General features: G+C 49.1%; 1 protein-coding gene across 1 annotated transcript in view; it reads right to left on the bottom strand.

The window, feature by feature from the left end:
• The window catches only part of RAB11FIP5 (RAB11 family interacting protein 5), a 91,480-nt gene that overhangs the window by 8,245 nt on the left and 57,576 nt on the right, over positions 1–25,659 (bottom strand). The window contains exon 4 of the mRNA XM_061583716.1: positions 7,642–10,059. Coding sequence (XP_061439700.1) covers positions 7,642–10,059 — 2,418 coding nt within the window. The remainder of the gene's footprint in view (positions 1–7,641; positions 10,060–25,659) is intronic.

A 25,659-nucleotide genomic window follows, 5' to 3' on the forward strand; every position in this document is an offset into this window, starting at 1 on the left:
TGCAAGTCAGGGCCTGCGGCAGATACCAACTTATCAGGAGGTCCGTTCCGCACAACGTAGGAAAGGGACCTTTAGTATAGTGGCACACCCCTTTGGAATTCCCTCCCCTTAAATATTAGTCAGGCACCATCTCTGTTATCTTTTCAGCGCCTACTGAAGATCTTCCTCTTTCAACAAGCCTTTTAAGTAGAGACAATATCCAGTCTGCATCTGTGTTGGAATTGTTTAAGATGTTTTTAAAGCTTTTCTTAAGATGTTTTTCCAAGATGTCTTAATATATTTTAAAGTCTGTTTTTATGATGTTTTACAGTGTTTTTGTTTGCTGTCCTGAGCTCCCATTGGGAGGAAGGGCGTGATAGATTAGATAGGTTTTGTTTTAGCCTGATTTTAAGCTCCATGGAACAGTATTATAAAGTAGTATAAAGATAAATTGATGGGCAAGAAGGCAGTCAATCCTGAAAGTTCTCAAGCATCATTTTGGGAGTCCCTTTGAGACTCTGATCAATTCCCTCCCCTTAAATATTAGACAGGCGCCATCTCTGTTATCTTTTCGGCACCTTCTGAAGACCTTCCTCTTTCAACAAGCCTTTTAAGTAGAGACCTTATCCCAATCTGTGTCTGTGTTGGAATTGCTTTTTAATATGTTTTTAAGATTTTTTTAATACATTTTTAAAGACTTTTGTTTAATATGTTTCAAAGTCTTTTATTTTTAAGATGTTTTAAAGAGCTTTTAGTGTTTTTGTTTGCTGCCCTGGGCTCCCTCTGGGAGGAGGGGCGGGATATAAATTGAATAAACAAACAAACATCTGGAGGATACCACACTGGACACTCCTGCCTTAGCCATTGAGGGGTTTCCCCCAGTCGCTAACCCAGTAAATCAGGATTGGGGGGGGGCTGTGTTTCTCAGGAACCTTACTGAGATCTATATAGCAACACCACCACCTACGGGCAATGACAGTAAATGTCTCCACAAAAGTCACTGTAGTTCTAAGTATCCAAGTAATTCTATTTAATTCAAATGCTGCCTAAGCTACTTCGCTATTTTTAGCAGTGCTTTGGACAGTTGCAAAAATACAGAGTAAAGCTATGAGCTGCTTCTCACTTCTCCCTCTCTTGTAAGAAGGAAAGAACTCCCCCCCCCAGGTCCTTTTCTCTTGCTCCTCTGAGGAAGGCAAAAAGGACTCAGAGGAGCATGAATGGCTCCCAGCAGAACTACCAGATCAGACCAAAGGCCTTCCTGGTCCAGCATCCAGTCACATTAGAAGCCCCATCCACTGTGCACATCTTGGATAAATTATTTCAGCAGTTTGTACGCGGGGCTGCCTTTGGAAACCATCTGGAGAGTCAAGTTAGCAAACGAGCCACTGCACTTTGCATTGACTGGAACTAGACATATCTTGGGATGTATCTTGCCAGCTTTGGAACAGCTGACCTCCCAATCACTGTGTTTCCCTGTTGTAAGGATTTGGGGTGAGGTTTCAGCAGTACGCTGATGACATCCAGCTCTATTTCTCTGTAACATCTGAATCGGGAGAGGCCGTGCAAGCCCTGGACTGCTGCCTGGACTCGGTGGTGGGCTGGATGAGGGCCAATAAACTGAGTCTGAATCCTAGTGAGATGGAGGCACTGTGGGTTGGTGGTTCCCGGGTTTGGATGACTGGTCAGTTGTCTGCTTTGGATGGGGTTGTACTCCCTCTGAAAGAGGAGGTCTGTAGTCTCGGGGTGCTCCTGGATCCATCTTTGTCTCTAGAGCCCCAAGTGGCCTCATTGGCTAGGAGTGCCTTTTACCAACTTTGGCTGTTAAGACAGCTGCGGCCATTTCTGGACCGGGATAGCCTGACCACTGTTGTCCACACACTGGTAACCTCCAGGCTGGATTACTGTAATGTGCTGTACGTGGGGCTGCCCTTGAGGTTGGTCCAGAAGGTGCAGCTGGTGCAAAATGTTGCGGCACAACTGCTCACTGGGGCAGGGTATCGCCAACATGTCACCCCACTGCTGAAAGAATTGCACTGGCTGCACATTTGCTACTGGGCCAAGTTCAAGGGGCTAGTTTTGGTGTACAAAGCCCTATACAGCTTGGGACCAGAATACCTGAAATACCATCTTATCCCTTATACACCAAGTCGATCACTGCGCTCTGCAGGTGAGGGCCTCCTGCAGATACCATCTTATCAGGAAGTCTGTTCCGCACAACTTAGGAAATGGACCTTTGGTGTGGTGGCACCAACCCTGTGGAATTCCCTCCCCTTAAATATTAACCAGGCACCATCTCTGTTATCTATTTGGAGCCTACTCAATACCTTCCTCTTTCAACAAGCCTTTTAAGTAGAGACTTTATCACAGTCTGCGTCTGTGTTGGAATTGCTTTTTAAGATTTTTTTTAAAAAAATTTAGCATTGGTTAGGCCTCATCTTGAATACTGCATCCAGTTCTGGTCTCCGCACTTCAAGAAGGATGCAGACAAATTGGAACAAGTTCAGAGGAGGGCAACGAGAATGATCAGGGGACTGGAAACAAAGCCCTATGAGGAGAGACTGAAAGAACTGGGCATGTTTAGCCTGGAGAAGAGAAGACTGAGGGGAGATATGAGAGCACTCTTCAAGTACATGAAAAGTTGTCATATAGAGGAGGGCCGGGATCTCTTCTCGATCGTCCCAGAGTGCAGGACACGGAATAATGGGCTCAAGTTGCAGGAAGCCAGATTTCGAGGACATCAGAAAAAACTTCCTAACTGTTAGAGCCATACGACAATGGAACCAATTATGTAGAGAGGTAGTGGGCTCTCTGACACCAGAGGCATTCAAGAGGCAGCTGGACAGCCATCTGTCGGGAATGCTTTGATTTGGATTCCTGCATTGAGCAGGGGGTTGGACTGGATGGGCTTATAGGCCCCTTCCAACTCTACTATTCTATGATTCTATGCTTTCAAAGATGTTTTCTTTTAATATGTTTTAAAGCCTTTTGTTTTTAAGATGTTTTAGAGTGTTTTTAGTGTTTTTGGTTGCCGCCCTGGGGTCCTTCTGGGAGGGTGCGATATAAATTTAATAAATAAACAAATATAGATTACTTGTTCAATGGATGAAGAACAGGGTTTATAGGTCAATGACAATATGCAATCCAGATAATCAAAACAGACCTATGTTCCCAGTATTTTAAAAGTTAGCCATATTATCAGTTTATTACAGTAGTACCTCAGTTTAGATGCATTCCTGGACATTAGTTCTTTAACAGAAACTTTGGTACCAGAGGTAGGAATATGGAAAATAATAGGGATAGGTTCCTACATCTGCTCATACATGGTGTGGGCAGCTTCAACAGGGGCTTTAAAGGGTGCCTACCCAGCCCCCTCCCCTTCCTTCTCTGAATGGCATTGGAATCATTCTCGCCCCAGCCCTGGAAGAAAGCAAGAGATCTCTTTGCTTTGCATTAAACACACAGGCTTGTCAGCTTCATCCTAACAAGCACAGGCACAGTCTTATCAGCTTATTGATAGCAAAGTAGACACAGGCTCGTCAGTTTCACCATAAAGCAAAGGAACAAGCTTTGAAGTTTATCCATAGCAAAGCAAAACTGGTCAGTTTCACCTTTTTAAAAAGCCTTTCTTAAAAGGAGCTTCCATCCTGGAGGATTCCTTAACTGAGGTACTACTGTCTTTATTTCATTTGTTAGTCACCTACTACCAAGAAGTCTCTGGATAACTTTCAACAGATTGAAAAACATACACAAATTTAAAACAAAAATCATAATTATCACAGCATTAAAAAATGAACCTCCAAAAAGTTGTCAGCAGCTCAGAACAGCGCCAACAGATAAACCATAACCACCACGAGAATCACATGCCACCACATGCCTTGGACAAGACGACCATTTTCGCCTGGCACTAAAAATATGTTAACACTGGTGCCAGGCAAGCCTCAGTGGGGAGCACATCCCACAAGCCAAAGGCCACAACCAAGAAGGCACCCTCCCTCTCCCTCATTTCCGGCCTGCAGACCACTTTTGGAAAGGGCACTCGGAGAAACTCCTCAGGTGGCAATCTAAGTTGCCTGTGGGACAGGTGCCCTGTTAGGGACTGGGGTTCCGAGTTGCTTAAGGCTTGATACAGTAAAACCAATACTTTGAATTGAGCTCAAAACTGAAGTCAGTCCAGTTGACCTAAGATAGTAATTATATAGTCAGAGCTCCAACTCCCCACCAGACATCTGGCCACAGCACTCTGCACCAGCTGCAGTTTCTGAACAATCTTCAAAGGCAGCCCCAAGTATAGCACATTGTAATAATCTAGCCTGGAGGCTACCAAAGCATAGATTACTGAAGCCAAGATATCCCTGTCCAGATAGAGGCGGAGCTGGGCAACCAGCCAAATCTGGTAGAAGGCTCTCCATGCCACTGAAGTCATTTGCACCCCCAGTGACAGTAACGCATTAGGGGATCCCATCTGTTTTATCACAGTGTGCCTTTCCCTCTGAATGCGGCCCACATGCAGAGATCTAAATTTTCCCATGTTCTGGAGTGTCTTCAAAAGCTAAACTTCTTCGGAATATGTCAAGTCTCAGACCTCAACACGCAAGGGTCATGTGGAGGGAGGGGAGGAGATCCCCACTCCAAAAGACAAGAGAGAGAAAGAGAGATGAGTGGGTCACGTGAAGGTGACTTTTTTATATAGAAAAATGAAAAGAAATTTTCATTTAAAATAGAGTAGAACCACTACTTCCCCATAAGAATGCAACACAGTAAAGGAAAGTAATAGTGTAAGCACTCTCTGAACCAGCCTTCCCCCCTATCCTGGCCTCTTCCAGATGTTTTGGGCTACAACTGCTATCAGTCCAAGCCAGCAAGCGGGAGGGGGGGGTCTTAATGGGAAACTAATCCAAGTTAAATTATCAGTATTGCATGCTGAATGGGAGGGAATTTTCCAACCCTCTTCCAGTGTATATTATTTACATGAATCAACATTCTTCTCCAGGTTGTTTTTCATAGGTACAGAGCTAAGAGATGGTAATGATTCCTAAATTGTTAAAAAGGGGGAGGAAACCTGTGGCCCTCCAAAAGACATTATTGGTCTCCAACTTGCATCAGCCTCAGCCAACACGGCCAACCGTCATGCATGGAGTTCTAGTCCTGCAACATGAGAGCCACGCAGGTTCAGGTTCCCATCACTGGGTTAAACCAAATCCTTAGGTGGGAATGCCGCACTTTATGGACTCCAAGACCAGACCTTATTTGCTGGAGAGAAATCTCAATCCATTGACAGGCCCAAGCACGCAAACACTCCTACCCTGGACAAAGGTCCAGCAACCGCCGAGAGAAGATCCCCAACTGAAACCCTGGACAGACTCTGCCAGCCAGTATAGAATCATAGAGTTGGAAGGGGCCTCTAAGGCCATCGAGTCCAACCCCCTGCTCAATGCAGGAACCCAACTTGAAGCATACCTGACAGGTGGCTGTCCAGCTGCCTCTTGAAGGCCTCCAGCGTTGGAGAGCCCACCACCTCCCTAGGTCATTGGTTCCACTGTCGTATGGTTCTAACAGTTAGGAAGTTTTTCCTGATGTTCAGCTGAAATCTGAAACTTGAGCCCGTTATTCCATGTCCTGAACTCTGGGACAATCGAGAGGAGATCCTGGCCCTCCTTGTGTGGCAACCTGCAAGGCTGTCCACCCACATGCCCCACAGCTGACATGGTATGCGACGTCACGTGTGGGGCAGATCCTGACATGGTTTCAAGGAACTTACAATGGGCTCCCAATTGTTCCTTTGCTGGAATGAGGTGCACTCCCACCCACCCCCACGAGCTGAACTTGATCAGCTGAAGGACAGTAGGAACGTGCCTTGCTCCAGGATCAGGAAGGGGTCTGCACTGAAACCCCTGCCAAAACTGAGCCGGAGGAGGGGGGGCTCCCTTTCAGCAGAGAGTTCCCATGCAAACCCTTTCCTGATCGTGGAGGAAGCCGCTCTGAAGGTGCGTTGGGAGAGCACATTCAAAGAGACTCATCACCTGTGGTGTCAGGCTATTTGAAAAGTGGGTGTCCCTGCCCACCTGTCAGATTTGGCCCATGAGGAGTAAGACAGATACAGATCTGGCCTACCAAGGGGGACAGGTTCCCCACCCTCCTCCAGACCATTCCATGGCTACTTGCCGTTGCCTCAGAGAAGAGGCTCAGCATCTTGGCCAAGAGAGTAGGGCAGCCCCCTGGTCACAACAGCCATTTCTGCAAGCACTCGAGGGCTGGCAGATATTCCACGGATGTGGTGGAAGCTGCATCTCTCCTCCCTGCCCACCCTCCTAAAGCAGCCGCCTCCGGGTCCAGAAGGGAAGTGGCCTTTGGCCCCACTGTGCCTCCCCTCCCATAGTTCTGAGGCAGAATTTTCAGCTCCCTTCTGGCATGGCTCTTTGACAAGGCAGCCACCACAGGACGGCTTGGGCATACGCGCATCACTTCCATGCTGTGGGAAGGGCAGCAGCCCAGGCAGGGCTGGAGGAGATTCCTGCCCGAAACCCTGGACAGCCGCTGCCAATCAGCGCAGACACTACTAAGCGGGATGGGCCAATGGCCTGACTCAGCGTGAGGCAGCTTCTTCCTGTGGTCCATTAAGCATTTCCATGACATGGACCATCGTTATTAAACCTTTGTAAACCGCTCGGAGAGATGTTGTCTTTTTAATCAGTTAAGCGACAGATGCTTTTAGAGGTCACAGATTCATAGGGTTGCCATAAGTCGTAATCGACTTGAAGGCACATGACAACAACAACAAAAGAACAAATTAAACCAGAACTGTCACTAGAAGCTAAAATGATAAAACTGAGGTTATCATACTTTGGACACATAGTGAGAAGACATGATTCACTAGAAAATACAATAATGCTGGGGAAAACAGAAGGGAGTAGAAAAAGAGGAAGGCCAAACAAGAGATGGATTGATTCCATAAAGGAAGCCACAGACCTGAACTTACAAGATCTGAACAGGGTGGTTCATGACAGATGCTCTTGGAGGTCGCTGATTAATAGGGTTGCCATAAGTCATAATCTACTTGAAAGCACATGACAACAAAGTGGAATATAATTTTTTTAAAATAAGTTAATAAAATAATATAAGGAGATCCAGTATTCACCACATTGAGGACCAGGGGAAGGCACTGGGGGGGGGGGGATTACGTTTGCCCTGATAAAGCAAAATGGTAGAATTGTGGCAACTTTTCAACACCAAAAAGTCACTAGAGAAGCAGCCCCTGCCCCACCTCCACCCCCCGCATGCAGGGGTTGGGAAGTGAGCTGTTGTGGCAGCTGTTGCAAGCGGCATCCTCCTTTGGAGCTACGGAGAGAAGAGAGGGTCACAGCCATAAAGAGAATAATAACCCAAAGCTAAAGCAATGCAGGGAAGGGAGCAAATATGCCATGCAGGAGGAAGGGGAGGAGGAGGAGGTGATTCTCAGGGGCAGGAAGGCACTCACAGTGGAGGGAGGGGCTAACTGCAGTGGCCTCATCAGGAGGACTCATCTGTGGCCAGGGCGGCCAACCCAAGGCTTTTTGAAGGTTTCCTGGGAGACCCAAAAATACCACAGAGAGACAGGGGAGGGGAGGAAGGTTCATCTGGAGCCACACACACGCACTCTCACACTTAAGCCTCTCCTTGGCTCACCTGGCTGTCCACCGCAGAGGCACCTCTTCAGGCCGCTGTGTCTCCGTGGGCAAGACCGAAGGCGCCAAAGCGCCGGTGCTGAGCTGTGGCAGAACGAGGGAGGGCTGGGCTACGGCCAGGCTGCTCACGGCAGGCCCCCCAACCGTGGCGGGATGCAGGATGGGGGAAGGGAGGCTGAACTCTTTGGAGTCCACGGCTGCCTCAAAGGAAGGAGTGGAGAAGGCCAAGGGCCGGTTGCCGTGTAGGAAAAGGGCTGCAGGCTGGTCCTCAGAGGGGTGAGCAAGCAACAGGCCTGGAGGACCAGCCTCCGTGCGACGGCCGCTAAAGCCCCGGCCTTCCACCAGAGAGACGGGAAGGACCATGGCCTCGGCCGGAAGCGCGTCGGGAGGTCTCTCCACAAAGGGGTTGTTCTGAGGAGAAGGCGGCGGCCGGGGGGCAAAGGGGTTGCCTGCTGTCACGACAGCCTCAGGCTCGCTGGCCTGCTCCCCTCTTCCTGCCTGCCAGAAGTCTGCCTTCTTGAAGTCCATCACCCGGTCATCGGACCAGCTGGAGGAGAGGTCCGACTCGCCCGTGGAGCTGCCCTCACGCCCTCGCCTCAGCATCCCGCCGGCTAAGACCTCAAGAGACGGAGGCACGGCAGGCCGGGCCTGGCTAGTACGACCTCCAGCAAGGGCTGCCCCAGGCAAGGAAAGGGCCCTCTCGTCCCCCTGCCCCACGCTGGGCCAGAGCCCCGACGGCTCCTCCTCGCCAAGGCCTGCCGAGTCCTGAGACGGCGGCAGCTGCTGTTCCTCCTCCACAGCGGTCCAGAAGAACACGGACGGGCTGGGCTGGGGCTCCTGGGGGGCTCTGGAAGGACTGCCCCCCCCTGCTCTGTGCCTGGGGATCTCCTTTGCTGTCTGTAACAAGCCCGGCTCAGGGACCCCGCATGGCCACACAGGAGAGCTGGCCTCCCCACTCGCAGCTCGGCTGCCGTTCACCTCCTTGGCACCTGACAGGCCTAATCCGCCCAAGGAGAGCTTGGAAGGGCAAGTTTCGAACTGCTCAGCCCCGCCGGCCCCCTCGTTTACTGCCAGCAGGGAATCCCCAGAAGGGGCATCTTGGCTCCTCAGCTCATTAACTCCGGCAGGCTCACCGCCTTTGGCATCCAGCCCGAGGCCCTCCGTGGCACAATGGACACCCCCGCCACCTGCTCCAATTAGCGCCGTTGGCGCCAGGGAGGTGACAGCCACTGGAGAAAGCCTGTCTTCGCCCATGGGGGGGCTTTGCCAGGAAGCCTGCACCACTGGGCCTCCCAGTTCGTCACGCTCAGCTGCCCCACCTTGCCACCGCTCCTCCTGCCTGCCCCCCCCGGCAGCCCAGCTTGCTTCCTCTTCAAGGCTGAGGGGTGTGAACCTCCTTGGAGGCTTTGGAGGGGGGCCCTCTGCCCTGCACTTGCCCTCCCCTCCCTGCTCCTGGGGCTCCAGGGCCACCCCTCCTCCCTCCTCCTTCTCCGGACCACCACAGCCTAAGGCCATGTTGGCTCTGGTGGCCTCCTCAGGGAGCCAGGCTGGTGGCGCCGGGCGGAGAGCCGCTTCTGCCCCCCCCAAGTCCCACTGAGGCCCGTCAGCCAAGGGGGCACCCCCAGTTTCAGCGGTTCGGCTGCTTGCACGCAGTTTGCTTTCAGGGGAGACAGTCTTCTCCCCCAAGGAGATGTCACCCAAGGCAGGGTGGTGGCTGATGCTACCCTCCCAGGCTTCCGTGGAGGCTGGGTCACTGGGCAGCCTCTCAGAGGACCACTCCCGCTCCGCTCTCTGGCCAGCCGATGTCGCAGCTTCTGTCTCGAGCACTGTCCCAGGAGGCTCCCACCTGAGCACACACTCAGCTGCAGCACTTCCTGGAGCGGAGTCTTCCTCACAGGGCTGCCCCCACGGCAGAGTCGTGCTGCTAGACTCACTTGCGGCCTGGCCCCGCAGACCCCCTCTCCCTACCAGCGTCTCATCAGGGATGGAGCTCAGCAACTCTGGACTCCCTGGGCCGGGCTGCCCCGCTCCACCCACAGCCGCCCTGGAGCTGCCATGGGCCTCCCCCTCCCACGGAAAAAGGAACTCAGCAAGGTGGGTCTCCTCAGGAGGGCTGGCTCTACCCAGAGAGTCCACACAAGCAGCCGTGCCTTCCGGCACCCTCTCCCCAGGAGGCACCGAGAGCTCCATCGGGGCTTCTGGCCAGAGCCTGCTGCTTGCAAAGGCGTCAAAGTGGTCGTCCCATTCCAAGGGGGCGGTGGCGGTAGGTGGGGGCCGCACCTCGAGGAGGCTGCTCACGCATTGGGCGGCCGGCACAGCCTGCAGGTTTCCAACTCTGATGAAGGGAGAGGGGCCGTGATCCTCAGGGAAACAAGTGTCCGTGGCAGCCTCTGTCGCAGCATGCGGGCCAGGCTGGCAACTAGAGAGACAGTGAGCAGGGGAAGCACAGTTTAGTATCTGGTCAGCGAGGAGCAGCTCCTCACAGAAAGGCAGGCAGGCAAGCAGGCAGGCAAGGGGACTGTGTGTGTGTGCATGCATGCACGGGGGTGCCAAGGTGCCGCCTTTGGCAGCTAGTGCAAGAGCAGTGAGGGGGCAAGGAGGAATGAGTGGCATGGCAGAGCCACCTCAGAGCTGGGGGTGGGGGGCTCCCCTCTTGGGAGGCCCTTGCAGGCAGTCCCCTCCCCACCCCAGTTAAAAGCACAGCAAGTAACCTGTGTCCACCACCAGACACCAACGCACACACACAGGCACTTGCCCTCACAGGCAGCACCAGCCACTGCCACACATTCTCAGAAAGACCAAGGCTTTGCTGAAGCAGAGCAAGGAGGGCAGCAAAATTAAATGAAAGGAAGCATGCCCGGAACAAGCAGAGGCATGGGGAAATAAACAGGCCTGGCACAGACTAGCAGCTCCAAAGACTGCCCACATGCCCAACGCACGTGGCGGCTGCCCTGGGACAGGCCCCCAGCTCCTCTGCCAGCATGTTTGCACCCCCATTCAATGCATGTGCCTCCCCCATTTCTTGAACATGCCAATCCATACCCTAAGATGCGACAGTTTCTGCCTCAGATGCAGAGAAGAGGCCCTCCACCTACGAGCCCACCCTGGCTCTCACTCCCACCTACCCACCCACAATTCCTCCCTTTTTAATAAATCAATGCATTGCGGGCACAATGTTACTCCAATGGGAGGCAAACCAGCATCACCCACCCACACACCCTTGCACGGGACCCAATCCAGCAGGCAGTTCATTCCCCGTTCTCTTTATTCAGTCGGCACAGAAAAACGTGTTACTGAATTATGTTCAGCTTTTACAAATGTCCTTAGTGGCACCCAAAGCCCTGACCAGATCCAGACCTGCTTAGCTTCAGCAAGGAGTCTGGTCTCCTCGCTTCCCTTCAGGCCTTCGACCTGGACTGGAACCTTAATTTATTTCACAAAACAGGGGGTTGGACTTGATGGCCTTATAGGCCCCTTCCAACTCTACTATTCTATGATTCTATGGAAATTTATATACCGCTTGATTGTATAAACCTCTAAGCAAAAGACATTAAAATTATCAATAAAACAATTAAAACAATTAAAACAGCTGCTAACGAAAAAGATTAAAACACATGAGCAGCTATGTGTCTGGATAGGCTTGTCTAAACAAAAACATTTTCAGCAGGCGCCAAAAAGAGTACAGTGAACGTGCCTGCCCGATGTCAACAGGCAGGGAGTTCCACAGGGTAGGTGCTGCCACACTAGAAGAGAGAGTTCTTACAAGTGCAGAACAAATAGTATGCAGCACCTGAAACAGTGCTTGTTCTGCAGATCGAAGCGCTTGAGTGGGCACATTTGGGGTAAGACAACCCCATAAGTAAACTGGTCCCAAGCTGTTAACGGCTTCACATACCAGTAGTAGTCACACCTTGAACTTGGCCTGATAACAAATTGGTAGCCAGTGCAGATCTCTAAAGAGAGGTGTTGTATGCTGACAGGGTCTCACTCCTGTCAGCAGTCTGGCTGCAGAATTCTGCACTAACTGCAGTTTCCGGGTCAAGCACAAGGGAAGCCCCACAAAGACTGCATTGCAGTAATCCAGTCTTGAAATCACCAATGCCTGAACTACTGTGGCCAAGCTCTCCCAGTCCAGGAATGGCTGTAGTTGCCTCACCAGGCACAGCTGATAAAAGGCACTTCTAGCCACTGAGAGCACCCGGGCCTCCAGTGACAGAGCTGGGTCTAGAAGCCCCCTCAGACTGTACCAGCTCCTTCAGCAGGAGGGAAACCCCATCCAGAGCAGCCAATCGACCAATTTCTCAGACATGAGAACCACTCACCCACAGTGCCTCTGTCTTGCCACGATTCAAGATCAGCTTACTTTCCATCCTTCATCCATCCCACCAAGCGTCCAGTCACTGGTCCAAGACCCTCACAGCCTCTCCCGATTCAGATGTTATGGAGAAGTAGAGCTGAGTGCCATCAGCATACAGATGACACTTTGCCCAACAACTCCTAAGGACTGCTCCCAGTGGCTTCATATAGGTATTAAATAGCAGATAGATAAGATGGTACGCTGCAGTACTCCATAGTGCAACTGCCAGGGGGCTGAAAGACAATCACCCAACACTACTCTCTGGACTCATTCCTGTAGGTAGGACTGGAAGCACCATCACATGGTGCCCCCAATTCCCATTCCACAGAGCTGGTGCAGGAGGACACTGGTCAATTCTATCAAAAGCCGCTGAGAGATCAAGACACAGGAGCAAAGTCACACTCCTCCTGCCCCACTCTTGGTAAAGGTCATCCTGATTAGGGAAATCGAGGTTGACTAAGTCCCATGGCCAGGCCAGATTGGAACGGATTTAGGTAACCCATTTTATCCAAAAATGCTTGCAGCTGCCCCACCACCACTCTCTCCCCCACCTTCCCCAAGAAGGGGGTATTTCCAACTGGTCGATAGTTATTCTAGTGCAGGGGTGGTTTCTGTAACAGTCGCCTCTTTCAAGGCCAGAAGGACCACCCCCTCCCACAATCAAGCATCAGCCACACTCTGGACCCAACCAGTCAGCCCCACTCTGCTAGGTTTAATTAGCCAGGAGGGCCAAGGGTCAAGAGGGCACGTGGTCAGAATTGCAGCTGCCAGCACTTTGTCCACATCTGCCGACTGCATGAGCTGAAACTGATCCCACAGCACATCACCAACTCCAGCACTGGGCACTTCATCTGAAACCGCAACGGCAGCAGAGTCAAGGTCACTCTGCAGTCGAGCGACTTTACCCACAAAGTGTACAGCCAGATGGTCACAGCAGCTCCTCAAATACTCCCGGGGCCCCTCCCTCAGAGTGGGAGCCAGTAGCCTCCGGACCATTCAAGATCACTCCGCTGTCTGGCTGGCTACGGAGGATGCAAGGCAAGCTGTGAAGTGAGCCTTCTTGACGGCCTGCCCTGCCACACGGCAGGCACAACTCTGTGCACTGACCAGTGTTTGGTCGGTTTTAGAGCTTTCCCAGTGACCAATTTAGCGCTGCTGCAAAGCGAAACTGGAAATGCAGAGCCTGAGCGGATCTCTCCTCCTCCCTCCCCTGCCCCCAAGCTCCTTTTGGCTTCACTCACAAAGCTGCTTTTCAGGTGCCTGACGCCAGAGGGGGAACACCACCCATGGAGCCCTCACAGAAGAAAGTAACTGAACAAACAGATCCCTCACATCATGGAGGAAGCCCTTGCAGAAGTGTGATGAAAGGGGGCCTCCAGTGGACGCCTCCACCCCGGCAAGCCCATCATCACACAGCTGTTTCTCCTTCTCCTCAGGGTCCCAGGGGAGCAGAGCGGCCCTTCTGCAGGGAGGGCATATCCTGGCAGCCAAGAGCACCAAGACCCAGCTCCTCTCCTACCTCCATCCGACTCCCAGTCCGCACGGCCTCTGGCTGGGTCAGGCCATAGCCCCTCCTGGAGTCAGCAGGCCCTCTCTCAGCACAGGGCTTCCCACCCCTGAAGGTGCCCAGGAGGGAACATGAGGCCTTCTGTCTCTCTGTCTCCACAAAACACATCTGCCCCAGTGCTCCACACGGGATCCTCACCACCAGAACTTCCCGGCCTCTCCCTCGGAAGCTACTTGTCTGGATTAAAACTAAGGCTCCAGAGGGGCCCTTGTAGGCTAACTTCAGGAGCAAGCGGGAGATCTTCACTCATGCCCTGAGAACGGGAGCCTGTGTGCACATGCAAGCACACCCCAACCCCTCTGAAGGACACTAAGTCTCAAAGGGTCAGGAGGGAGCCAGGAAACTCTTGGCAGGGGGGGGAGGCTCTCAAGAGTTCAGCACCGCCTGAAGGGGCTCATCTCACTAGAGCCATCTGAAACCAACATACACAGCCTCTCTCGGGAGAGCGGGCACTCCCACCACCAAGGAAAGCCCTGTTTAAACGACTACCTGGTGCGTGGTCAGGAGAGACAACAGCCCCTGGTTCCTCCCCCCCCCCCCGAAGAGTTTCTACTTCTTTTCTGCTCAGCTCAATCGACTCCCATGAAGGGCACAAATACACATCAGCTGGTCATTCGCCCAGGACAACCAATTTTCATCCAGAGGAAGTAAAGAATGCTGGTGTCCTGCCAGCTGGCGGCTGCCACCCAGGGGCTGCCACCCTGAAGCCCACGCCCAGCAGGCCAAGACAAAGGCAATTCCCAGAGACACATTCCAGGAACACTGGCTGGCTATCCTTCCTCTTGCAAGGCCTGGGGCAGACTCAGCACAGCCAGGAGAGAGAAACATTCCAGGCATTTTTAGAGCAAGAAGGAGTTATCTCTCCCCCCACCCTCTTACAAACAACCTGACATTCCCCATCATCCCCACCCCACACCCACAAAAGCAGCCAATAATTTGAAACCCTGCCCTGCCCCGCCCCGCTCCCTCTGCCCTGGTATGTTCACCTAACTTGTGCTAGTTCAGCCTCCCTCAAGGCCACTGTGTCCTGCGCCCAACCGTCTCCTCCTGGCCTCCAGTTCCAGAGTAACAGGCGATGTTCTGAAGACAGCCAGCAATCATCTGCCCCAGAAATGCAATTAAAAAAGAAACTTTCCTCTTTCAACAAGCCTTTTAAGTTGAGACCTATCCCAGTCTGCATCTGTGTTGGAACGGCTTTTTAATATGCAATATGTTAAGAAGCAGATTAATGGGAAAACAATCCCATTTGGCAGATGAAATATCCGAACCAAAGAGGAGGAGGAAGGAGTGCAACCGGCTGAGTGCAGATAAAATAAGCTCCGGCAAAGAAGGCAAATCCCAACTCGGAGAAGAACCTGAGGATGGGATATTTGCAAGTAAAAAGGAGAGACAAGAGGAGACATTTTGGTAGAGATAAACCCCATGGTGATAGATATGGGCCTAAATCAAGGCAAGAGAGATTACATCATACCAGCTAAGCATACAATAGGGGGCCAATCCAGTGATATAAACTGGCTTGAAATGAGGTACTTGGAAGAGGAGGAGCTGGGAAATATGTTCTTGTACTTGCTTTTTACAAATGTTTTTGATCTTAGAAGATGTTTTGATAGCTTTTTTAAAGTAACGTTTTTGAAGATGTTTTGTTTTAATGTGTTTTAAAGTTTGTTTTTATGATGTTTTAATGTTTTTAGGGCTCTTGTTTGCCACCCTGGGCTCCTGCTGGGAGGAAGGGCGGGATATAAACATAAATATAAACAACAATAACAATAATAATAATAAAGAGTATACCCATGATCAACACATCCTTTATGCAGAAACAAACAACCAGCAATTGGGCAGCGGCACCATCTCCGTCTCAGGCTAGGGAGGTCCCAAGCACAGTTTTTTGTGGAAAGGTGGCATACGAATCAAATGATTTATTTATTTTAATTGATTTTATTTATTGAATGTATTAGTCGCCCATCTGGCTGGCTGTCCAGCCACTCTGGGCAACGTACAAAATAGGCATACAATACCTAGACATTAAAAATCTAAAAACAATGAAGACAAAATCTAGCCCACCCCAAAAGCCTGCCTGAAGAGCCAGGTCTTCAAGGCCTGGCAGAAACTCATCATGGCAGAGATCATTTGGGAGGGAGTTCCACAGGGTAGGGGCCACAACTGAAAAAGCCCTCTCTCTACTCCTCACCAGTTTGGCTGTTTTGACTGATGGGATGGAGAGAAGGTCTTTTGAGGCTGATCTTGTTGGGCGGCACAGCTGATGATGCTGGAGGCACTCCTTTAGATCATTCATGATGAATGAATGAATATCCCAGCATAATGGCCAGGAGGGAATGAAAGGTCTACAGTCGGCAGAGCATCACCTCCAACACCCCCTGCTCTGGAAAGGCCACAGTGGCCTCTTCTAAGCTGCACAGACTTCCAGGCCCAAATCAAAGCCCTCTAGCGCCTTTAATGGCGTGGGACCTGAAAGATGGTCACATCTACACAGACCTGCCCTACCATAGGATCATTTTCAGAAGTCCTGATCCCAGCCCTCCTGCAAGTAAGGAGAGGAGAGGCTCACCTGTCACCATCTTTATAGTCATTTCAACACCAAGTGAAGACTTAATAAATAAACAAATAAGATATTTTTCTTGTCCCAACTCTTAAAACCTAGGTTAACAATCTGTGACCCGATGACACGCTGCAAAAGTGCTTTGCTTTTTCTTCGCTGACATGGTTTTAAGCTGCATTTTTTTAAAAGATGCTACATTTTTAAGATTGTGTTTTATTCTTTTATCTTTGCAAGCCACCTAGAGGCACCTAATTCGCCACTGAGAGAAACAGGATGGTAGCTTCGAGGTAGGCCTCTGGTCTGATCAAGCTGCACGCCTCTGCACATGTTCATTGTTACTGGGCAGGGATCTGGGGTAGCAATAGAAAATTTCCGGAAATTTTGATGCCATGGGAAAAAAGAGGTTTTTGTTCGGGGGGGGGGTGGAAAAAAGTTTTTTGGAAAAATTGAAAAAATGCAATATTAGCACTTTTTACAGATTGAAAGTCACTTTGTTACTTCAGGAACATCAAATGTAATTATGTACAAGTTGGTTTGGCATAAAAATTATCACATTTGGTGTACATTAAAAGTACATTTTATTCAAACAATTATTACCAATTGAATTTACTTTTTTAAATTTTTACTTTTTTTTGTAACAAATGGATCTACAAGATTCTGAACTGTAAGGAACCTCTTTCGTTTTGCCAGTTTATGAGGAGCAGGCAAAAAACTATTTAAAAAATCAGAAGAAACCATCGACATTAATAACAAAGAAAATTATTTATGTCTCCGCTAGTCCTCCACAGTGTCAAGCAGACATAAAGCACCCATTCCCATAAAAAGAACTGAGAAAAAGGGTGGACCAAGATTCAGTGAAACATTTTAAACTAAAACATTCCATGATCCATTTCTTCTTCATTTTTTTCCAATTTTTCAGAAAAAAAGCAAAAAAGGCTTCAGAAAAAAATTAGGTTTTTTCCAAGTTTTTCCAATTTTTTTCCAGGCCTTCACATCTCTAATATTGGGGGGGGGAACCCCCACTGTCCTCCTCAACAAGACTGCAAAGGGTGCTTCTCCCTCAAATAATAAATAAATAATAAAAGAAAGAAAGAAAGAAACAGGCCCACTCCCAGCGAGGGCTTGAACTACTATTTCAGTTGTTAGATTAGTATTATTATTTATTACATTTGTATACTGCATTTATTGCAATACAGATTGGATTGGTTTGCTTAATGGTAAGATTGATTACTGGCTGGATTACTGTAATGCGCTCTATGCAGAGCTCCCCTTGAGGTTGGTCTGGAAGCTGCAGCTGGTGCAAAACGCAGCGTTGAGACTGCTCACTGGAGCCGGGTGTCACCAACATGTTACCCCACTACTGAAAGAATTGCACCGGCTGCTCATTAGTGCCGAGCCAAGTTCAAAATTCTGGTTTTAGTGTATGAAACCCTATGCAGCTATGGACCAGGATACCAGAAAGACCGTCTTACCCCTTATATACCCAGTCGATCACTGTGCTCTGCAGGTGACGGCCTCCCGCAGATATCATCTTATAGAATCACAGAGTTGGAAGGGGCCTTGTAGGCCATCGAGTCCAACCCCCTGCTCACAGCAGGAAATCCACAGCTAGAGCATCTCCCGCAGATAGCTGTCCAGCGAAGGGGATCCCACCACCTCCCTAGGCAGTCGGTTCCATTGCCGAACTGCCCTTACTGTCAAGAAGTTCCTTCTAATGTCCAATCTGAATCTACGCTCCTGCAACTTAAAACCATTAGACCTAGTCCTACCCTCTGGGGCAGCAGAGAACAAATCTGTACCTTCCTCTATGTGACTGCCCTTCAGGTACTTAACGAGTGCAATCATGTCACCCCTCAGCCTTCTCTTCACCAGACTGAACATGCCAAGTTCCTTCAACCTTTCCTCATAAGACTTGTTCTCCATACCGGCTATCATCCTCGTCGCCTTCTTCTGAACCCTCTCTAACTTGTCTATATCTTTCTTAAAATGAGGCGCCCAGAACTGAACGCAGTATTCCAGATGAGGCCTGACTAATGCAGAATATAGTGGGACTATTACTTCCCTCGACCTGGAAACTATAGCTCTGTTTATGCAGCCCAAAACCGCGTTTGCCTTTTTTGCTGCAGCATCACACTGCTGGGTCATGTTCAACTTGCGATCCACTACAATTCCAAGGTCCTTCTCACACGCACTACTGCTAAGCCGGGTATTTCCCATCCTGTACCCGTGCATTTTGTTTTTGTGGCCTAAATGCAGAATCCTGCATTTGTCTTTATTGAATGTCATTTTATTAATTTCAGCCCAATTTTCTAGTCTATCCAGGTCCCTTTGGATTTTATTCCTGTCTTCCATTGTTAGCTATCCCTCCCAGTTTCGTATCATCCGCAAACTTCATAAGGCTTCCCTCCACCCCATCATCTTATCAGGTGGTCCATTCCACACAACATAGGAAACGGACCTTTAGTGTGGTGGCACCTACCCTGTGGAATTCCCTCCCCTTAAATATTAGGCAGGCACAATCTCTGCTATCTTTTTGGCATCTACTGAAGACCTTTCTCTACTTAAAAGGCTTGTTGAAAGAGACCTTATCCCAGTCTGTGTTGGAATTGCTTTTTAAGATGTTTCTAAAGATGTTTTGTTTTAATATGGCCAAGTTTACTAATGGTACTAAATTGTTCAGGGTTGTTAAAACAAAAAGGGACTGTGAAGAGCGCCCAAAAGGTATCTCCAAATGGAGTGATTGGATGGTAAAATGGCAAGTGAAGTTCAATGTAAACAGATGTAAAGGTATGCATATTGGAGCAAAAAATCTTAATTTCACATATACGCTCATGGAGTCTGAACTGGCCATAATGACCAGGAATGAGACCTTGGGGTCGTAGTGGATAGCTCAATGAAATGTCAACCCAATCTGCAGCAGCTGTGAAAAAGGCAAACTCCATGCTAGGGATCATTAGGAAAACTGTTGAAAAGAAAACTGCCGATATCTTAATGCCATTTTACAAATTTATGGTGTGGCCACATTTGGAATACCGTAACAGTTCTGGCCGCCTCACCTCAAAAAGGATATTGTAGAGTTGGAAAAGGTTCAGAAGAGGGCAACCAGAATGATCAAGGGGATGGAGCGACTCCCTTACGAGGAAAGGTTGCAGCATTTGAGGCTTTTTAGTTTAGAGAAAAGTGAAGTCAGAGGCGACATGATAGAAGTGCATAAAATTATGCACGGCATGGAGAAAGCAGATGGAGAAAAGTTTTTCTCCGTCATTCTTAAGCTGAATGCTGGAAGATTCAGGGCAGAGAAAAGAAAGTCCTTCTTCAGACAGCAGTGCATAGTTAAACCCTGAAATCCGCTCCCACAAGAGGCAGTGATGGCTCCCAACCTGGATGGATTTCAAAGAGGATTAGGCAAATTCATGGAGAAAAAGTCTATCGGTGGCTACTAGCCATGATGGCTTTGCTCTGCCTTCACAGGTGGAGGCAGCCTGCTTCCAAATACCAGTTGCTGGAAAACTCAGGAGGGGAGAGTGCTCTCCTTCTCAGGTCCTGTTTGTGGGCTTCCCATGAGCAAGCAGTTGCCCACTGTGAGAACAGGATGCTGGACTAGATTAGCCACTGGCCTGATCCAGCAGGCTCTCCCTGTGTTCTCTGTTTAGTTGTTAATTGTGTTTTGTAGAATGTAGAAATTCCCTGGATTTTTTTTGTATTTGCTATTTGTATAAGTATTTTTTATCCTATGTTGTAAACTCTGTTGAGTTCTGTTTAAATATCAGCAGTATTTAACTTGTGCAAATAAAAATTAAAAACTAGAAGTTGGACAAGCCCTGTGGGGTATGAGCTTCATCACTGCAATTGCGATCCTGGGACCAGGGGCTGTTTGACAAGTCCAGAGGATCAAAATGTTTTCATGGAAATCCACTCACACGAGCAGTTTGTTGTGAACAGAGAACAAGCATGGAAATATTTCAGTGAACCCCTCACTTCACCTGATTTAGTTATTATTTGCAAATGTCTAAGACTGCCTTTCAACAACCATTTCCAAGGCAGTTTTGCAGCACTGCCGTCACAAGACCACGCCTGCGTTTTTGCTACAACAGCATTTTGAACTCTGCTGGGGAATGAGGCAAGGGGCTGCCACAACTGTAGGGGTAACAAGAACTGGCACCAACTCAGGGGCAAGGCCAGACGCCATCGCTCTCTACAAATGCCGCTTCAAAGCTTTTCCTCTTTCCTTCTCTGGATGGGGGAAGAAGCAGGCACAGCAGACAAGTCAGCCCGCTTCTTCAGCCATTCCCACCATGTCCCACGCAAGGCAATTCAGCGTTGGTCTGGTTTAGTCCTCATGTAACTTGTGCCTCCACAGGATCGCTTCTGGCTTTCTGTGTAGATTTTTCTGAGCACAAACACCCAGCTATCTTCCACACACACATACCAATCTTATGGATCAGTAACTGGTTAAAGGACAGAAGGGTAGACATGTTTTTAAGGTGTCAAATAAGATGATTTATTATGGCGTAAGCTTTCAGGGACTACAGTCCATATTCAGGCGCCAGGGGCGTCACTACCAGGGTGCAGCCCGCACCTGGGTGTCACCATGAGGGGGGGTGACACCCAGAGCCACCCTGCACCGTTGCCCGGCAAGCCTGCTCCAACTCCTCGGAGGCGGCAGGCGGGCGAGACCGGGAGCAGCGTCGGCGGGGCGCGCCGGCGTTCCCAGGCCTTCTCCGGCTGGGTGCCCCTCCGGCGCGCACCCTCCCAGGGACATGGACGGGGTGGTTGGCCTTGAGTGGGCGCACACATGCGCGCGCAAGCCCACCACCTCATCCATGCCCCTGGGAGGGCGTGCACCAGAGGTCCGCAACCCCCCCTGCACTCCCGCTAGTGACGCTGCTGTCAGGCGTCACTTATTCGTGCATCTATACTCGCCATAATACATTTGCTAGTCTTTAGAATATCACAACACTCTTATTTTTGAAAAAGTGCAGAAGCAGGGAGTAGAAATAAATGGACAGTTATCCCCGTGGAGAGATGTAAGAAAGGCTGCCCATCAGCTGCTGGGCCAAATTCAAGGTTCTAATTTTGGTGTACAAAGCCCTATAAAGTTTGGGACCCAGATACCTGGAAGATCATCTTATCCCTTACATACCCAGTCGATCACTGTGCTCTGCAGGTGAGGGCCTCCTGCAGATTCCATCTTATCAGGAGGTCCGTTCTGCACAATATAGGAAGCGGACCTTTAGTGTGGCGGCACCTACCCTGTGGAATTCCCTCCCCTTAAATATTAGGCAGGCGCCATCTCTGCTATCTTTTTGGTGCCTACTGAAGACCTTCCTCTTTCAACAAGCCTTTCAAGTATAGATTTTATCCCAGTCTGCATCCGTTTTATAATTTTTTAGGGTATTTTTAAAGATTCTTTAAAATATATTTTTGTAATGTTTTTAAGATGCTATTAAGATGTTTTTAGTGTTTTGTCCTTTTGTTTACTGCCCTGCACTCCTTTGGGAGGAAGGGTGGGATAGAAGCTTAATAAATAAATAAATAGAAGCCGGGTCCCCCAAGGACCTGTATTTGGACCGTTGCCTTTTGAAATTGTCAGGAAGTTACCTGGAGTTATGGGTGAGCAATGAAATGGCGTAGATTGCCAATGCTCCCAAATTACTCAGGGTGGTTAAAACTCAAGTGGACTGGGAAGGGCTCCAGGGGGATTTAGCCAAGGGGGGTCCAAGCCGATGTGACTGGCCAGGGATCTTTGGATCACAGCGGACAGGTTAATGAAAATGTCCATCCAGTGTATGGCAGCTGTTTTTTTAAAAGGGAATTCCTTGCAGGCAAGGAGCCATTGCTCAATGGCAGATCATATGCAGAAGATCCCAGAGAGGGCTGGAACAGGCTGCAGAGCTGCTGCAAGTCAATACAGGCAATACGGAGTTTCTGCTAGTCCGACTCGATGGCAGCTTCCTATGTAATTAGGAAACAGATCATAAATAAAACTGCCAATAACATAATGCTGTTATACAAATCTATGGTGCAACCACAGTTGAAACACTGTGTATAGTTCTTGTCACAAAGGATATTATAGATTTGGAAAAGGTTCAGAAAAGGGCAGCCAGAATGATCAAGGGGATGGAGCGACTCCCCTGTGAGGAAAGGATGCAGCATTTGGGGCTTTTTAGTTCAGAAAAGAGAGCCAGTGTGGTGTAGTGGTTAAGGTGCTGGACTACGACCTGGGACACCAGGGTTCGAATCCCCACATAGCCACAAAGCTCACTGGGTGACCTTGGGCCAGTCACTGCCTCTCAGCCTCATGAAAACCCTCTTCAGAGGGTCGCCGTAACTTGGAATCGACTTGAAGGCAGTACACACTACAGTTCAGAAAAAAGGTGAGAAAACGGGGGGACATGATAGAGGTGTTGGATATTTTATATATATTGCTGTGTAGTGCAGAAATAACTGGCAGTTGAAAGAATAAAGAACATTTATTGCTACAAAGAAATAAACTCATACATGCTGCTGCAGCCATTGTGGAGCCAGAAGGCTTGCTCTCACAGGCACCATCTCTGGCTAAGCAGGAAGAGGATGTAAAGCTGAGGAAAACAAACAAGTTTAGTTTAAAGAGGGAATCAGCAAGGGAAGAATAGATTCTCTCTCTATCAACCCCCCCCCGTGGTGCAGTTACTTGCTGCATGTGTGGGTGCTTCAATCCCAACATGGACTGCCCCCAAGTCGATCCCGACTTATGACAACCCTACGAATAGGGTTTTCATGGTAAGTGGTATTCAGAGGGGGTTTCCCATTGCCTTCCTCTGAGACTGAGAGGCAGTGACTGGCCCAAGGTCACTCAGGGAGCTTCATGGCTGTGTGGGGATTCGAACCCTGGTCTCCCAGGTCGTAGTCCAGCACCTTAACCACTACGCCACACTGGCTCTCATAAGATACACTAAGAGATCCCCTTTATACTGAAGGAGGAGGAAAGGATCAACCCTATGCAAGAAAGGCTACAGCAGTGATTATGCATCCAGTTCTGATGCTGCCAGCTTTTATTCTAAAAGATTCAGTCCCACCAAGTAATACTTTCTGAAATGGTGTTTCTGAGAAACTGTGGGTCCCTTGGAAGGTTTTCAGGGGTTCTTCAAAAAGAAGATGAGGAAAGGTTGACATGCTTCCATGAAAAACAGCTTGCATACAAGTCCCAGTCTTCCTTGGCAATGCGCAGTTGAAGAAGAACGTTGAGTGTTGCTCTAAATCAGCCTTTGCCAACTTATGCCCTCGATCTATTTTGGAACACAACTCCCATCAGCCCCAGGCAGCATGCACTGGCTGGGGCTGATGGGAGTTGTAGTCCAAAACTTCTGGAGGGCGCCCGGTTGGCAAAGGCTGCTCTAAACAAGACATATTCTGAAATTATCGTGGAGACAGATGGCATTTGGCAGCGGGGGGGGGGAGTTCAAGTTCAAAGCAATTTGTTAAAGGAAGGGCCAGTCTCACAATATGTACTACAACATATACTACAACAGACCAGTCATAAACCATTTATTATTTTATTATGGACTGCTTTCAAGTCATTTCCCACTTATGGCGACCCTATGAATAGGGTATTCATGGTAAGCGGTATTCAGAGGGGGTTTCCCATTGCCTTCCTCTGAGGCTGAGAGGCAGTGACTGGCCTAAGGTCACTCAGGGAGCTTCAGGACTGTGTAGGGATTCGAACCCTGGTCTCCCAGGTCGTCGTCCAACACTCCAACCACTGCATGACACTGGCTCTCTCAGTCCCAACAAGAGCTGTATAAAATTACACATGGTGTGGAGAATGTGGATAAAGTTTTTCTGGCTCTCTTATAAGACAAGAATTCAGGGCCCTCCAACGAAGCTGAATGTTGAAAGATTCAGGCAAGACAGAAGAAGGTACTTCTTCACACAGTGCATCGTTAATGGGCCTGATCCAGCTACAGGGATCATTTTTAAGTTCACTCCCTACTTTATTACACAGTGGGAGGGCTCAGCCCTAGAACCTATTTTGATTTTTTGGAATTTTTTAGCTGGCAATATTTGTAGATATGTTGTGTTTTAATGTTAGGTTGTAGAGGTTTTTGACTCTTATTGTAAACCGCTTCAAGGATTTTTTTTTTTGTAAATATAAAGAATCTCCTGCCTTTCCATGTGAAGGATGCCTCTCAACAAGGGAACCATTTGCCCCTGTGCATCTCTGCTGTTTGGCCATGTTATGTCCACCTGTCTGACAGAGAACAGGCAGTGAAAGATGAAGAGCGCCCAAATTCCCCGGGGGGGGGGGGGCTGATCCACAGCTCCAACAAGGCAGCAGCTGAGGGGGATCCAAATCCCTGTGCAGAGGAACAGCCACGACAACTCCACTTCTGCAAAACAAGCAGACTGAGCCCGACTCCCAAAGGAGAGTGAATGTAAAAAGACCGTCGCAAGCAAAAGTTGAAAGACTGAGTGAGCTGAACGCTATTCACATCACATGGTCAAATCAGCATCTCATCATGAGCTAAAACAACACAGTCCAAAAATAACTGCAGCTTCCGTCTGATGTTCTCTCCAGTTCACCTTCATTTGGCTTAGCGAGAGCTGGCGTCCATTTTCCATCTAGGCCACACACTCTCAGAAACTGACCTATTAGACCAAAGAACCGCATAAAGATCAAGGCATGGACAGAGACCAAAAACAGCAATACACTCTGAACACGTGTCTGTGTCTCTTTCTCTGTCTCTCTCTCTAGTGCGGCAGCTTCTTCCCGTTTCCTTGGAAGGAAATCCCATAGAAGGGCCCTTTAAGGTACCCTTCATGATACACATCACAAATGCATTTTGAAAAAGGCAACTCACTACCAATTACTCCTCAAGACAGTGGTTCTCAAACTCACCCAGAGTGGTTCACAGTACACTTTCGCAGGGTCCGCAAGCCCACGATGCAAATAAAAAGATGAAAGATCGAGGCTTTTTCCAGAGCCAACAGCTGGAAATGGAAAATGAAGAAAAACTCCCTTCTGGACTCCAGCGCAGCTGAACAAACAGGGTGGAGGGGAAAAGGCAGCATTGTTAGGCCTCCGTATGCGCCCCGTCACTCAGATGCCTGTCGTGCTGTGGCTATTTACAGGAGATTACGATTCAGAGCAGACACAAGCTGAGAAACTGTTGCCCACTTCCCCAGCATGCTCGGTAAGGCTGCATCAGAGTGTAGAAGAAAAAGTTTCCTTAACAAGCTGCTTCCCCACACGGCAGCTGCAACAGAAGCCAAAATAGCCGTCCACAATACAACCAAGTTGAAGAATCACTGCCTATAGAAAAGGAAAACTGAAAGCAACAGGGGGGAAATTACGTCTGCAATCAAAGCTCTGAAGCAAGAAAAAGAAACACTGAGATTTGCCAAAAGCAAAGGTCCCTCTTCTCCATAGACACGGCCCAACACTTCCCAGTAACAATCCTGCCTTGCCCACTCTAAGACTGGTTAAAAGCAATAATTAGAAGAGGTTCAATTTGATGGCAGCACAGCATTTAAAGTAAAATCCAAATATCACTCCACC

The sequence above is a fragment of the Rhineura floridana genome, chromosome 9 (assembly GCF_030035675.1).
Source record: "Rhineura floridana isolate rRhiFlo1 chromosome 9, rRhiFlo1.hap2, whole genome shotgun sequence".
NCBI classification, from domain to species: domain Eukaryota; kingdom Metazoa; phylum Chordata; class Lepidosauria; order Squamata; family Rhineuridae; genus Rhineura; species Rhineura floridana.